Genomic DNA, 13650 nt, shown 5'->3' with positions numbered 1-13650 from the left:
GGAAGCCTTCATTTCTCAGCAATGAAGAATTCACCCAGCTGATGTTGGAGGTAAACATGCACATACACCTTTCCTAGACATTTTGTCTAGCACTCATGGAAACGCCCGTGCATTTAGAGCAAACTGTCACCTGCAGTTCCAAACGAGGAGGTTTTGGGAACTGCTGTATTTGACTATCAAGCAGAGCTGTCACTGGGGTTAAAGTCCCCACCTGTTGCTCTTCCCTCTCAGCAGTACCATTGTGCTATGCTGCTGCAGCCTGCAGAGCTGTGCACCAACTCCCAAGAAAAGAAGTTCAGGGCAAAGATTCAAAACACAGGTTTGTTTTTTTTTACAAACAGAGGTGAGGTAAAGGGCAAATGGCTGTTTTTCTCCTGTTCCTGGAAGGGGTTGTTACCATCTAATATTTATGCAATATTAGCACCTGAAACGCAGTGGTGTCGCATCCCTCTAGTGCTAGGTGCTGAACAAGCAGATAAAGCCTGACAGCTCCTCTTGGTTTGATACAGTTGGTATTTCCACTCTGATTTTCAAGGCCCTTATCAAACACCTCTTGTTCTAGCATTTCCCAATCATAGGTTTTCAATTATAGCACATTCTTTTAATGCTTGGTTCTTTTAATGCTAGCTGGGATTTGAAGGGACGCGATGCAATGGTGTTTAGGTTCAAAATGAAAAGCAAATGAGTTGCTAGAATGCATTTTTCTCTCTCAGTAATAGCTAGAACTGCCTTTAGCCAGGGTCTTCTCCTGTACTAAACACACAGATGTTGCATAGCCCCCCAGTGTCCTTTGAGAACAAGCTTCTCCTCCCACAAATGGTGTGAACATGGCACATGATCCAGGCTCTGGTGATGGGCAGGGAAGGATGTGGGGAACAACTTCACCACCAAGGAGTGGCATAAAGCCAGAGCACGTTGCTGGCTCCCAGAGGCTGGCAGTCCTTTGGCCATTGCAATTTGTTGTGATGAGACTCCCCTGGACTAGTTTTATGAGACACTTTGCTCCCATTGCTCTGACAACCACCCATTTCCATCTCTGTGCACAGGAACTTAACACACATAACTCCTTCAGTCTGCACTGAAATATGTCCCTCAGATAGCAGTAAATTGACTGTTGTTTTGACAGGTTGGGTCTTTGTTGATTCTGCTTGTATACTACACAATTTTAGATTAAAACAATCACTTTTGGTTTCCCAGCTTATAAATCACCTTCTTGCTACTGTGATTTTCCATGCCCTTCAAGATAACATTGGGTATTGGGATGTCCTGTTGTGACAGATGTTCATCATTCCCTGCTATTTTGCCTTTCTACTAATCTTATTTTATTAGCATTTGGACAAGACTGCTTGAAGTTTTTCCCATCCTGATATTAAAAGATGGGTAGGGTTTTTTCTGAGCACTAATTCAAAAGACTCAAGGCATAATTGACTGCAGTAATATATCAGCTTTCCTGAAAATGGCCTTTTCTTACCACATTGAAAAGGCTGTCACCAAATTACAGTGGGCATTAGGCTGTTTGTCTGTCTAGGACTGATGCAATAGTAAAACCTTTGAAGATGAAAATGCTCCCTTAATGTTGGAATGTCCAGTTGCAAGTAAATAAAAATAGAGTTATGTATGCAAACATTAACTTGATTTCACCACAAAGCACTGATATGAGTCACTGTGTGTAATTTGCATTGGATATGAAATAAAGACTTGATTTTTTAAAAACTAACAACCTTCACCATAGTAACATGCACGATCCAACTGCCTTGTAAAACCACTGCTCTCTTCCATGGGTTAACAGCTATCATGCTTTTTTAGAAAACAGCTTGAATGTACTGCACTAAAGAAAAACATATTCTCTGCACCTAGATTAACAAAATCAAACTAACTATAGCAGCTGGAGGGTTTTCAGAGATGCTAAACACTCACTCTTCTACTGGGGTATAAGTTATTGACTTGCTTTTCAAAGGATTGAAGCACCAGCAGATTCCCATTGACTTAAATAGTTGTGGGTGCTCAGCATTCTCTGGAAAAAGGAACATATGTTTGTGTCTTTATTCAAGGCTTTGTATTTTCCCTTTTTTTTTTTTTTAACAATTAGCATTTTCCAGTATTCTCAGAATTCTTTCCCTTATTGAAGTCAGCGGGGGGGAAGGATGTGCTGGGGCTTACAAGATCAACTGCAAGTCTGGCTTGGAGGCAGGCCTGGATTTGTGGTATGGTTTAGTAATGCTGCCGTGGCTCTCTGGTCAGGCTGTTTGCAGCACGCCTGTCTCCTGAGCAGGTATGGCCCCTGGAGCATTGTCAAACACTGCTGTGATTCAGTTGTGCTTGCAGGGCCTTTGCTGCTCAAGTACTGCTGGCAAAACTGACTCCAGAATATCGGGGAACTGACAGGAAGGACCCAGACTGGCTCGACTTGAAGGGTTGGGAGCCTCACTGGTGACTCCCTAATGACAATGGGAAGGTTTTAATATATTATCTGAGCACCTACTGTTGTGTCTTAATTTTTTGAGATGTTCTCCTTACAGTGATCTGAAGATCATCTAGCTTTATTTCACTCTGAGGAGGATCCCCCGAAAAATTAAGTTAATCTTGCCTTAGATCTCAAAATCCACCTAGGTTTAATTTTGAGCAAAACTTAGCTCAAAACTTGGCAGCTGAGAGTAAAGAAGAGACTCATTTTGAAGGTGAAATTGCTCCTGTGCAGAGGGTGGGGATAAGGCTGACATTTCCCTTCAGTCCTAGGAGTGGAGGGGCTTACCACAAGATGGGACCAAAGTGAGGAAGAAACTCTGCAGAAGGGTGAATTTGTCTTGGAATGAGTAATCTAATACCATGACCTTTAAAATAAATCACTCAATTAAAACTCAGGCTAAGGATTATTTGATCATTTGCATTGCTTTTACTTACATGAAAGCCCAGTAATATACAATGTTACATTAATACAAACTGAGATTTATGGGGTTTGCTGAGAAGTACCATTTTGAGACAGGACTGCATCCTTTCATCGTCCTTTGATATTTACACAGAGCTCAAATGTTCATTTTAATAACTTCCAAGGGATCCAGTCTTAGTCATTTTGCATTATTAAAATGTGTGATTAATTTAAAAACTGAGACATGAAATGTTCCTGTGAGCCCTTTGTTGCTTCAATAGTAGGTTTTATTAGACTACAAAGAGTCTTGTAAAAGTTAAATCAGACTGTAAAATCAGAGAATTACTGTTCTGCAACTTGAGATAACATTCCTACAACTCGATAACAATATGGTGCCGAAGTCAAACTGTTTTGATCAATACATGATGAGATGTCCTGTTTACACCACTCATTCCTATTAAAGCACTCTGCACTTGTCTGTTTTCCTTAGGCATTAGATGGCTTCATTATAGCAGTAACCACAGGTGGAAGCATCATCTATGTGTCTGACAGCATCACACCTCTTCTGGGGCATTTACCGGTGAGTAATTCTGGCACTGCCTTTTCTACTACACCTTGTAGAATTGGGCACTGCACTTGTAGGAGCAGTGTAAAACAGTGCTGGGGGTGGTGTTTTCCTGAAAATGTGGTGAGGGAGTTTGTCCCTGCATTATGCTGGCTGCTGCTGTTGCTCAGCTCTGCACTCTCTCTGTCTGATTCATATCCTTCAGGTTTTTGTTGCTATGAGGCACTTCAGCTTGAATGGAAAAAGCTCTGCAGGAATAGTCTGGCCAGGGGAGGGACAGGGTGACCTGGCTGATCTTTTCCATCTCTGATTTCTAAGCTAGCAGAGAATAGCACCAGTGCTGCTGGCAGCTCAGTGAGGAGCTTGTTAAGGGCCTTATTTTGCTCCCAGGGAGGTAAAGGACAAAAGCCCCATTGAATCTGGAGTTAGCTGGAGGCTGCTGACAGCTCTCCCTGCAGCTCCCCTGTGCTTTCCCAAGGGGAGCACGCTGCTCCCAGGAGCTGCTGGTGGAGCTGATGCTGGGTGCAACTGTACCCCAGTGCAGCCGATGCTCAGCACATTCAGCTTCTTTTGTCTGTGTGCTGCTCCAGGAGGCACTCCTGTGCTTTGGCTTGGGCTGGAGGAGCAGGGGAGAGGGACTGCTCCTAACCCTGCTCCTGTTGCTAAGGCTGCTCTAGGAGAAATGGCACAATAATTATGGATTAATCCTCACACTCATTTTTAGTACCCCGGTCTCAAATAAATACATGCCCAGGAGAAAAAATTAGCTGCCAAATCATTATTGTACTACCCCCTGCCATGTTCTTAAGAAAATTACAATTATCTTTCTCTGATTTGGTTTTTCACCAAATATGTGTTATGTTTTTCACCCAGACAAATGTATTTCACAACACTACCTTGCTGGAATAAGAACAAAAATTATTTTCTTCTGAGACAAAAGAACTTGATGCAAGAGCAGCTCCTGGTAAATGCAAAAATATTGCTACGCAACAACAGATTGAACTGAGTCTATCTATTTCAGTTTTCTTTCATCCTCAACAGTTTAGAAGACCAGTACTTGACTGTTTTCTGACATTTTCCTCACTTCAAGGGTGGGGAGAGCTCTGTCCTACACACAGGCTGTGGGGTTTTCATACACTTACTGATTTCCATGAGATTTCCTTGTTTTCATCATTTGGAGGTTTCATTGCTATCCCTTTCAAATACTGATTCTTAGTGGAGATGCTAGATTTGCTGAGGGAAAGTATTCCTCTTCAGGAAGACACATTTCAGACCCTGTGCCTGAAGTCTGAAGCCCTGACTGAACATGGATAGATTCAGGTTTACAATTCCTGAGTTGCACCATCACAACATAAATTGGTTTTCTCCCAAAGACATGCTTTGTGTGATAACCTGACATGATATCCAGCCCAAAATAAGGGTAAAGATGGACATTACTTTTTATTTGCATAGAAGCAGCACATGGCAGTCCAAGTCAGGGACCGGCCTGACCGGGCTGCAGGTGGAGCAGACCTTGCTGGAGCTGCTGGAGTGGTGGTGGTTAACAATGGCCCCACCAGCCCACACATGCAGAGGGAGCATCCCAGAGGCCATAACTGAGCAAGGAATAAAGGCTTCTGCCTGCCTCAGGTTGGCAAATCACTGTGGCCATGGGCAGGGGCCCAGCTGAAGATGCTTCTAGGTGCACACTGGGTATTTTAGTCCTCTGTTGCCCTTGTCATTTGTTTTTTTTAAGTTTTAAAACTGATCGGAGTGCTATCTGGAAAATCTATGTGGCTTATTTTGTTTACCTCGAGGATCTATTTGTAAGCGAAATTCAGTCACTGTTTGAGGGACAAAATACCAATTCTTTCTCCTCTGTGACAGCAGGGAAAAAATACTCTGAAAATCTTCTGCTTTGTACAATGAAAGGAATGCAAAACTGTGCAGAATGCAAAGCAGGGCTCTCTCAGGGCTCCTGTTAAGAAAACTGATGTATTTTCTTTCATTAAAATCATGAAAGTTCCAGTGCTGAGAACAAATATATCCGGTTCTCTTTAACACAGCTTCCCATACTTCCATGGAGAATTTTCAGACACAAACTTCCCCTGTTGTAATTGTAGTTTGTTTTTTTTTAATGAGGTCTGGAAACTACTCATAGGGTTAGTTGAGATGGAGAGGTCTAGCTCACATGGTGAGGATGGCTCTTAACTGAAGTGAACTCACTGAAATCTGATCACAACTCATAGCATTTGCCAGTCAGATGGCACACTATGACTCCAAGAATATGCAGTCTCTTGAGAAGAGTCCTCCCTGTCCCTTCTTGCCTGCTTTTCCAGAAGGTCCCCGGCAGGGTTGAGATTTCTCCTCAGGGGCGACCCAGTGAAACTCAAGGAGCTGCTCTGCTGTGTTGGGTGCTTAAGGCAAGCCTCAGGGTGGAAGAATCCAGGACACAGCACCTTACAGTGTGCAGAAATTAATCATGCTGTGTTGCTGTTACAGGATAGCAGTGGGAATCAGTGCAGGACATACAGGTTCATACAGGGGCCAAATCCCAGCACACGAGTGCATAGCCATCTTTATTTATTGTTTTGATGGGAAACAAACTTGTCTCATTTGCAGCCCTCCACCATCCCTTTCCTAGTCACCATGTTTGCTTAGATCCTTTGATTTTTTTTCTCCCTGCAGCAAGAATTTTTCCACCTAACCACTACCCCCATCCCGCAGTAAAAGCAATGAAATTATGAGGAAGGAGTTCCATTCTGAAGTACAGCTGTTTTGTTGAAATTGCAGAAATATTTTAACTATGCATCCCATTACTACAGAACTTGATGTATTGTGTTTAGAACAGACCAGCATCCATGTAGGCAAAAGTGTTCTTTGCCTGCCTTAGCTTTCAGGAGTAAATACTCCAAAGCTTTGCTTAGCAGGATCCATAGATTTGAAGATGCAGAGTAGATTCCAGGCTTAGCAGCAAAACTGTGCATTAACATAGTTCATCTAACAAGTCTACCCACAGTCATTGTAGTTTATCTTTTGTCTGCTTTGCCTATCTCATTCAGCAATACTCTGGCTGTCTCAGCCAGTGGCACAGAACTGCTCACTACAGAATAATTAGACAGAGCTGCAAACCATTCCCCTCTAACTGATCCATTTTTATCACGGATGGTCAAATTTTATCAATAGAATCAGGTCAGAAAAGACCTGCAAAATCATCAAGTCCAACCTTTGACCTAACACCACCATGCCCACTAAACCAAAGTGCCATGTCCACTCATTTTTTGAACCCTTCCAGGGATGGTGATTCTGCCCACTTTCCTGGGCAGCCTCTTCTCATGCTTAATCACTCTTTCATAAAGACATTTTTTCCGATGTCCAGCCTGAGCCTCCCCTGGTGCAGCTGGAGTCCATTTCCCCTTGTCCTGTCACTGGTTGCCTGGGAGAAGAGACAACCCCCACGTCACCACAACCTCCTTTCAGATAGTTTTAAGAGTATGATAAGGTCTCCCCTGAGCCTCCTTTTCTCCAGGCTAAACAATTTTAACTCCCTCAGCTGGTCCTTGTAAGACCTGTGCTCCAGACCCTTCCCCAGCTCTGTTGTCCTTCTCTGGACACACTCCAGCACCTCAGTGGGAGATGAATTGAGGAACCCAGAACTAGATGCAGCACTCGAGGTGTGGCCTCACCAGTCCCCAGTAGAGGGGGCAATCAGTGCCCTGCTCCTGCTGGCCACACTACTGCTGGTACAGGCCAGGATGCCATTGGCCTTCTTGGCCACCTGAGCACTGCTGGCTCATGTTCAGCAGCTGTGTACCAGCACCCCCAGGTCCTTTTCCACTGGGCATCTTCCCAGCCACCCTGTAGCACTTCTGCCTGTGTGAGGGTCCAACAGGGCAAAGTACCACCTTCTGCCTAGTTGTGACCCAAGGGCAGGATGTGGTACTTTGCCTTGTTGCACCCTCATACAGTTGGTCTCAGGTCTTTGATCCAGTCTGTCCAGATCCCTTTGCAGAGCTTATCTGTTTCACCACCCACCTTTTTGCCATAGCATCAGATGTCTGCTCCTTGGGTCTGGTGCAGAATTAGCTATGAATAGCTTGCTTGGCATTTTCCACAGTTCCAGTGAGACAGTGGAATATTTGCTTCCATCTCTCTGTTTGACTTAGCAATGTATTCTGGATTGACATATTGATTCAAGAGCATTGTTGAAGTCTTGATGTGTACAAGATCCAGAAGTTCTGTTCTGTGCACTGTTTTACAGGCGTGCCAAACCTCTGCAAGAAGCGAGAGTTTGGAATTGGAGCTTGGTCACAGTATGGAGACAAAAGGTTTTAGTTAGAGGAGTGGTGATGGCTCACATCTAGTTTTCCTGCAGTTACTGAAGAGTAGATGGGACACTAATTAACCTGGTGGTATCATTATTATTTACAGGAGAAAAAAAATTCTGAGATTTGCACCTAAGCCTTGAGCAGAACTCACCAGTGCAGTTTCCTGTCAAAGGCTCTCTCTTCCTTTTCCCCCCAAAAAATTACATGAAACAATGTACTATATTTTGTCAAGTGTAGTATATGTATATAGAAGTGTGTATGTATTTATACATATATACAAAACCTTTATCGCAAACTGTAGCAGTAGGATTCACATTAATAAGATATAAACTAAAGCCACAAAAATAACTTTTGAGTATTCTTCACAATATAGTCAAGTAATAAGCATATATAATACTTATAACTGAATCATCTAAAGTGATATATTCTTGTTAAGGTGTGTGTATAAAGCATAGCACTCTGGTTTTTAAAATCTGCTCAATGAGTTTCACCACTCTAAACAGGAATTCCACACAGAAAAGCTAGCATGAATAGAAAGCAGATGGAAACCAAAGCACAATCTTACACAAATAGATGATGGTTAATAACTTGCCAGTCTCATACAGAGCTTACATGTTTTCAGCATGACTGTACAGTCTGATAGAAGCTGCTCTGATGACACACAAAGCTGTGTCAGTGTGCCAGCTCAGCCTGAGGTAGTGTCAAGTGGGACAGATGTAAGTTGATGCCATTGGAGAGTCACTTTATCTCAGGCTTCCTTTCAGATGCACTCTGTTGGGTTAGTCACCACACTGGGCATAGGAACACCTTCCTCTTGGCAGCCCATGACAGACTCATTGTTGTCTCCACTCTGAGCCAGCCGTGGCCTTTTGCACAAGTCAATCTCCTCTTTCCATTCCCAAATCTCAGTTCCTAGATTTTGGATGGATTCAGGTTCAAGCCAGCTGATCATGGGGCTGGAGGCACACGGATATTCAGCTCATGGCTGGCCAGAGGGAGGGCTTGTGTTGGTGGCACTGTGAAGCTCCCCTCCCAGGAGACTAACTGCTGTAAAGTTATGTCCAGGCGTGGAAGTCCCCTTCTCCCTGCTCCCACCTGCCAGGATGCAGAAAGTGGGGAACCAGACCTGCCACCCCAAGGGCATTTCCCAGGAGCTGAGGGGATCCCCCCGGGAAGGAGCTTGATCTGGGACTGACCTGGCTGACTCTCAGCCTCACTGCTCCTGCAAATCAGGCTCTGTCAGGGAGAGAACAAATCCCAGTGATGCACAACAGGCTTGTGCATGGAGCTTAGTAGCAGTATGGGGAGCCAGACACCCTTTTCCAGCCCTCTCCCAGGTCTCATCGTTTAATTGCATGGACATACCTGCTGCATCTGATGGTCTCTGAGAAACATCAGATATTGCTGATTGCTGAGACTTAATCTTATGACCAACCCACAGAGAAGTGGCCACTCAGTTGGTCCAACAGGTTCCCCCTCTGTTTTAGAACACCTGGAAATCAGTGAGGAAACTCCTGTCAAATGCCACAGGCTTTGTATCACATCTTGTTGCACATCTCTGCAAGTGTTGCTTGTTGTGATATTTCTGTTTGTCTCAAAACTTATTTCTCTTTGCAGTGTGATGTCTTGGATCAGAATTTGTTAAACTTCCTCCCAGAACAAGAACATTCAGAAATTTATAAGATGTTATCTTCTTGTATGCTTATGACAGATTCTGCCTCATCCGATTACCTAAAAAGTAAGTTTCATTGTGTCTTCTCTAGTAAATGAAAAAGCACAGGCAGGATAAAAAATTTTCTCCCAGAAAGAGTTTTGTATGTGATGTGCAATAAAAAAATTAGGTTCATAGCCTTTCAAAGAGATCTTGCCACCTGGAATGACCCTTTGGTTCTATTTTTAAATGAAACTCTTTGCCTTTATTTTACTAGGCTAAGACTACTTGCAGTTATGTTAATTATTAAATATCATATCATTTGAGACAGCTAAGGAAAATAGGTTAGCTGATGGAAATTGAGAGTTCGCCTGAGACAAATCACATCTTAATTGATATTTCAGCCTGTTCAAGTAAGATGTTGTTCAGAGATCAGCTAATGTGGCGTAATTTGGTTTGCCTTACAGTCAAAAAATACCTCTATAACTATTGTAATTCTTTTTCCAATTGAAATTTGATTTCCTTGGAAATGTTTTTACTTCCTCAGCCTTACTCACTCTAGGAGATAAGATGCAGAAAACCAAAAAAGACACAATAATGTAAGATGTACAGCTGCCCAATCTACTGTATCATACAAAACCTGCAGCTGATAGCTGATATGCCAAAGTTAATGTAATAGATGTTTTGAGGTAATTAGGCATAGTTTTCCAACACAATATGTAGAACAGCTGTGAGTTGTGAGGAGCCTAAACAGAAAAAAGCAGTAAGTGAAGAACCCAGTTCTCTCTGTGGCTGCACCAAGGCTGTGGCTGTGTAACTCCTGTGATGAAGTGTGTCAGAGAAGGGCGAGTCTCCAAAGCTGTCCCCAAGCTCCAGGCACACCTGGGCACAGTGCTGTGCAACCTGCATCCCTGCAAGGCTTTCTTGCAGAGCCTCTGCTCCTGCAATGTATAGCACATTGGTGTTGAGGACTCCTGAGTGGTAACAAGCTGCTCTTGTGCTGGCAGTGGCAAGATTGGGGTTGGAAGACACCATTGGTTGTGTTTAGCTGAAATAGTATATTTATTTCTTCTTCTTCTTCTTTTAACAATCCAGCTGACAATGAACTAGAGTTTTATTGTCATCTTCTGAGAGGAAGTTTGAACCCAAAGGAATTTCCAACATATGAATACATAAAATTTGTAGGAAATTTTCGGTCTTACAGCAATGGTAAGCTTTAATTGTTGTATAAATGTTCCTTTAGCTGTGTAAAATAAAATATAAGTATTGCTCCATTGAACAAGACAGGCTTTTATCTGACAGAACTATTTTTAACATTATGGGATAAATTTTGCTTCTCACGGATCTCATGGCTGAGTTGCAATAGCTGGATGAATACATGTGATGAGTGAAAGAAATTGTGGTAGTTGCTTTTGTTACTGCCCTTCACTTGCAGTGATCCTGGACTCTGGGTAAGTTTGCAAATAATGAGTAGTTTAGATGAGGGTTATTTGTGCTCACTGATACTGTGTGCTAAGACCCCACCTATTAGCAAGATTATAATCTTGCTGCCTTATCTGCTGGTTTACTTTAAACACAAATTCCATGCCAGAACTGATAACCTGCCAAATCTGTCTTGTCACCCTTCTCTGCAAAATCCTGGGGAAAGACAGCAGTGCCACGTTTCATCAGAATGGCTGTGGACACTGCCACCCACCTCCTTCTCCAGCTGCCATTTTGCATTCCTCTCCAGCACTGCAAAACCCAGTACTCTCCAAAAAAAAGGGAAGACATGCAGTCAGCATAGTCACTAATGCACCACAGTCAGTCCAGGGAAACCATCTTTCAAGGGGTGAAGAGCAGATTTCCACCTCACCCATTCTCTAACAAACAGATTGCTGCACGGCCATTAGTGTCAGAAATGAAATACTCTTTTATTCCTTTCCTTCTCCTGCCTGCCCAAGTTTGCTTTAGTTACTTGCCTGACTGAACTCCAGAGTGGCATTTCCAAAGTTGCTGGTATTGTTCCAAATAGGTCATCCTCTGCAAAAAAATTCCCCACCGCACTTTCCAAAAACTGCACGCCACGCTGTGAAAAAAAAGTCCCTGTCCCCATTTAACTTTCTGCTTTTGCTCCACATGACTAGAATAGAAACCTACATGCAGGATGGAGATATGTATTTCTTGTTTGGTGCCATCTGATTTGAGGCTCTATTTGTATAAAAAAATGTAGCTGCCTGTATGCTTTCTAGTTTGAATGAAGTGAAGTGCGCCTGCCTGACAGACGCGCACACCAAGCTGTTCTGTTTTCTAGAGCAGAAACCGGATTTCAGGTGCTGACTCATAAGGATACATTTCTACCAGGGGAATTTCTGATCCATTTTCTTCAAGGATTTTCAGCCCTTTCTTTTAGCCTGACATTAATATTGCCCCCTTACCCGTTAGGATTTCACATCCCAGCTATTTCATCGGTGGCTATTTCTCAGAAAAATGATAAAACTTACATTACAGCTATCTTTCCTAGCTTAATGTATAGAAACTAAATGGGAACATATTGATTTCAGAAGACACCAAATCATTTTCCAAAGACCCCATCTTAATAGCCTTCAAACAAGTCATGTGCTTTCTTCTTCACATTTTTTCCCCTTTTGTGCCACTTTTTTCTAAATCTTCACTTTATTTTGTCTCTTCCACTTTCTTCCCATCTCTGCTGCAGCCTGCCCCTCTGGTTGACAGGGAGGGGCAGCCTTACCAGGCTCTGTGAGATGGTGCCTCCTGGCCCCTTTGCCATCTGACTTTAGTTTCGCCAGTTCAGGGCAGAGCCTGATGGAAATGCCTCACCAGTGCATGTCCAGCACTGCTCCCCTTTGGCTGGGAGTCACCCCCATGGCTGCCTCCCAGCAGTGGTGGAAGCGAGTGTCCTGGACTCACATGTAGCAGCAGCCAGCTGTTTGCTTGGGAGCTGATACCCTTGGCTTAGAGGGTGAGCAGCCAGAGGAGGGTGCAGACCTCCAAAGTGGCTGTCCTTGGATCCACTGGGCTCCTTGCACCAGCCAGCTGCACCCTGAGCAAGGCACAGGAGAATCAGCTCAAGTGAGCACCATAGGAATGCTCCACCCTTTGGAGAAGCCACCCAAGGGCTAGGGGCAGGCACCTGTGCTTTGGCACAGGGGCTTGTGGCGCTAACAACTCCAAGAATCTGGTGGCTGCAGGGGTGGACTGGGTTCCTGCCTCTGCTTGGCCTACAGTTACCAGGCACCATCCCCCAGTCCATGCTCCTCAGGGCTGTCACCTGTTGGGCCTGACAGCAATTGCCCTCTTTTCCTCCTGTTAAATAAATACCCATTCTCCAGTCATCCATCCTCCAGGTGTGAGGCCAAGTGGGCAAGAGAGAAAGTGGTGGGAAGGATGGTGGGAGAGACACATCACTCAGGGCAGCATTTGTCCTATATGCATAGGATCAGCTGGCCCCAAAGCCTGCTTTTTGGAGGTGTTTGTGCAGGAAGGATTCTAAGCTAAAGATAAGAAAAGAGTTAGCTGGGGGAGAAAGACAGAAATTGCAAATTAGGCTTAATTAGCAGGAGACATTCCTTATGAATGTACTGAAGAATGTTTTTCCCTGTAGCTTTTCACAGCAGTGGAAGTGTGAGCATGTTTTTACACATGGGAGACTGATACAGGATGTTCCTTAAATACAAATCCTGCCATTCCTTTTTAGCCACTCAATGCAAACTCCTACCTTTATTTCCAATGGTTTGCTGAGCACACTCTGAGCCCACTCAGCCTGCGTGTTCCTGCCACAAGGATGCCAGAGCCTCTATGGCCAGGGAAGTTCTTTTATCCCTGGGCAGATTATATCCTGTCAGGATACTTAGCTATTCTGTTGTCATCAATGTAGAGTCATAGCAGGAGTAAATCTGTCTCCATTCCTTCTCATTTAACCTTTGCTGATGTTTTTAAGAACTGGTAGGTCCTACTTCACCCTCTTTAACAGAAATGTCCCTATCTTTATTCTACTTCCACATAGCCTTTTATGTAACCTCTTTTGAATTATCATCTCCTTAGGCTTATTTTATTATTGTTCATTGCTCATACAGTGTTTTGGGGCAAGGAGGTCATGCATGTGAGTTCCCAGTCACCTTGCCCCCCTCCCTCCTCCTTTATACCTTCCCCCTTAATCTCATTGTTGACTTCTGGCTGAGAACATCATATAGGAATGGGTTTGAATGGATTAATTTGAAGGATTGCAGCTTAGAAAGCCAGTTAGGAGCTTAGCTTCTCT

General features: G+C 43.7%; 1 protein-coding gene across 1 annotated transcript in view; it reads left to right on the top strand.

Annotated features, from left to right (window-relative positions):
• NPAS2 (neuronal PAS domain protein 2) overlaps positions 1-13650 on the top strand; it is a 53600-nt gene that overhangs the window by 8156 nt on the left and 31794 nt on the right. The window contains exons 4-7 of the mRNA XM_031056146.1: positions 6-50; positions 3357-3446; positions 9356-9476; positions 10485-10598. Of these exons, the coding sequence (XP_030912006.1) occupies positions 6-50; positions 3357-3446; positions 9356-9476; positions 10485-10598 (370 nt within the window). The remainder of the gene's footprint in view (positions 1-5; positions 51-3356; positions 3447-9355; positions 9477-10484; positions 10599-13650) is intronic.

The sequence above is a fragment of the Geospiza fortis genome, unplaced genomic scaffold (assembly GCF_000277835.1).
Source record: "Geospiza fortis unplaced genomic scaffold, GeoFor_1.0 scaffold192, whole genome shotgun sequence".
In the NCBI taxonomy this organism is placed as follows: Eukaryota; Metazoa; Chordata; class Aves; order Passeriformes; family Thraupidae; genus Geospiza; species Geospiza fortis.
The sequence above is the reverse complement of the archived record's forward strand: the minus strand, read 5'-3'. Positions and strand labels throughout refer to the sequence as shown.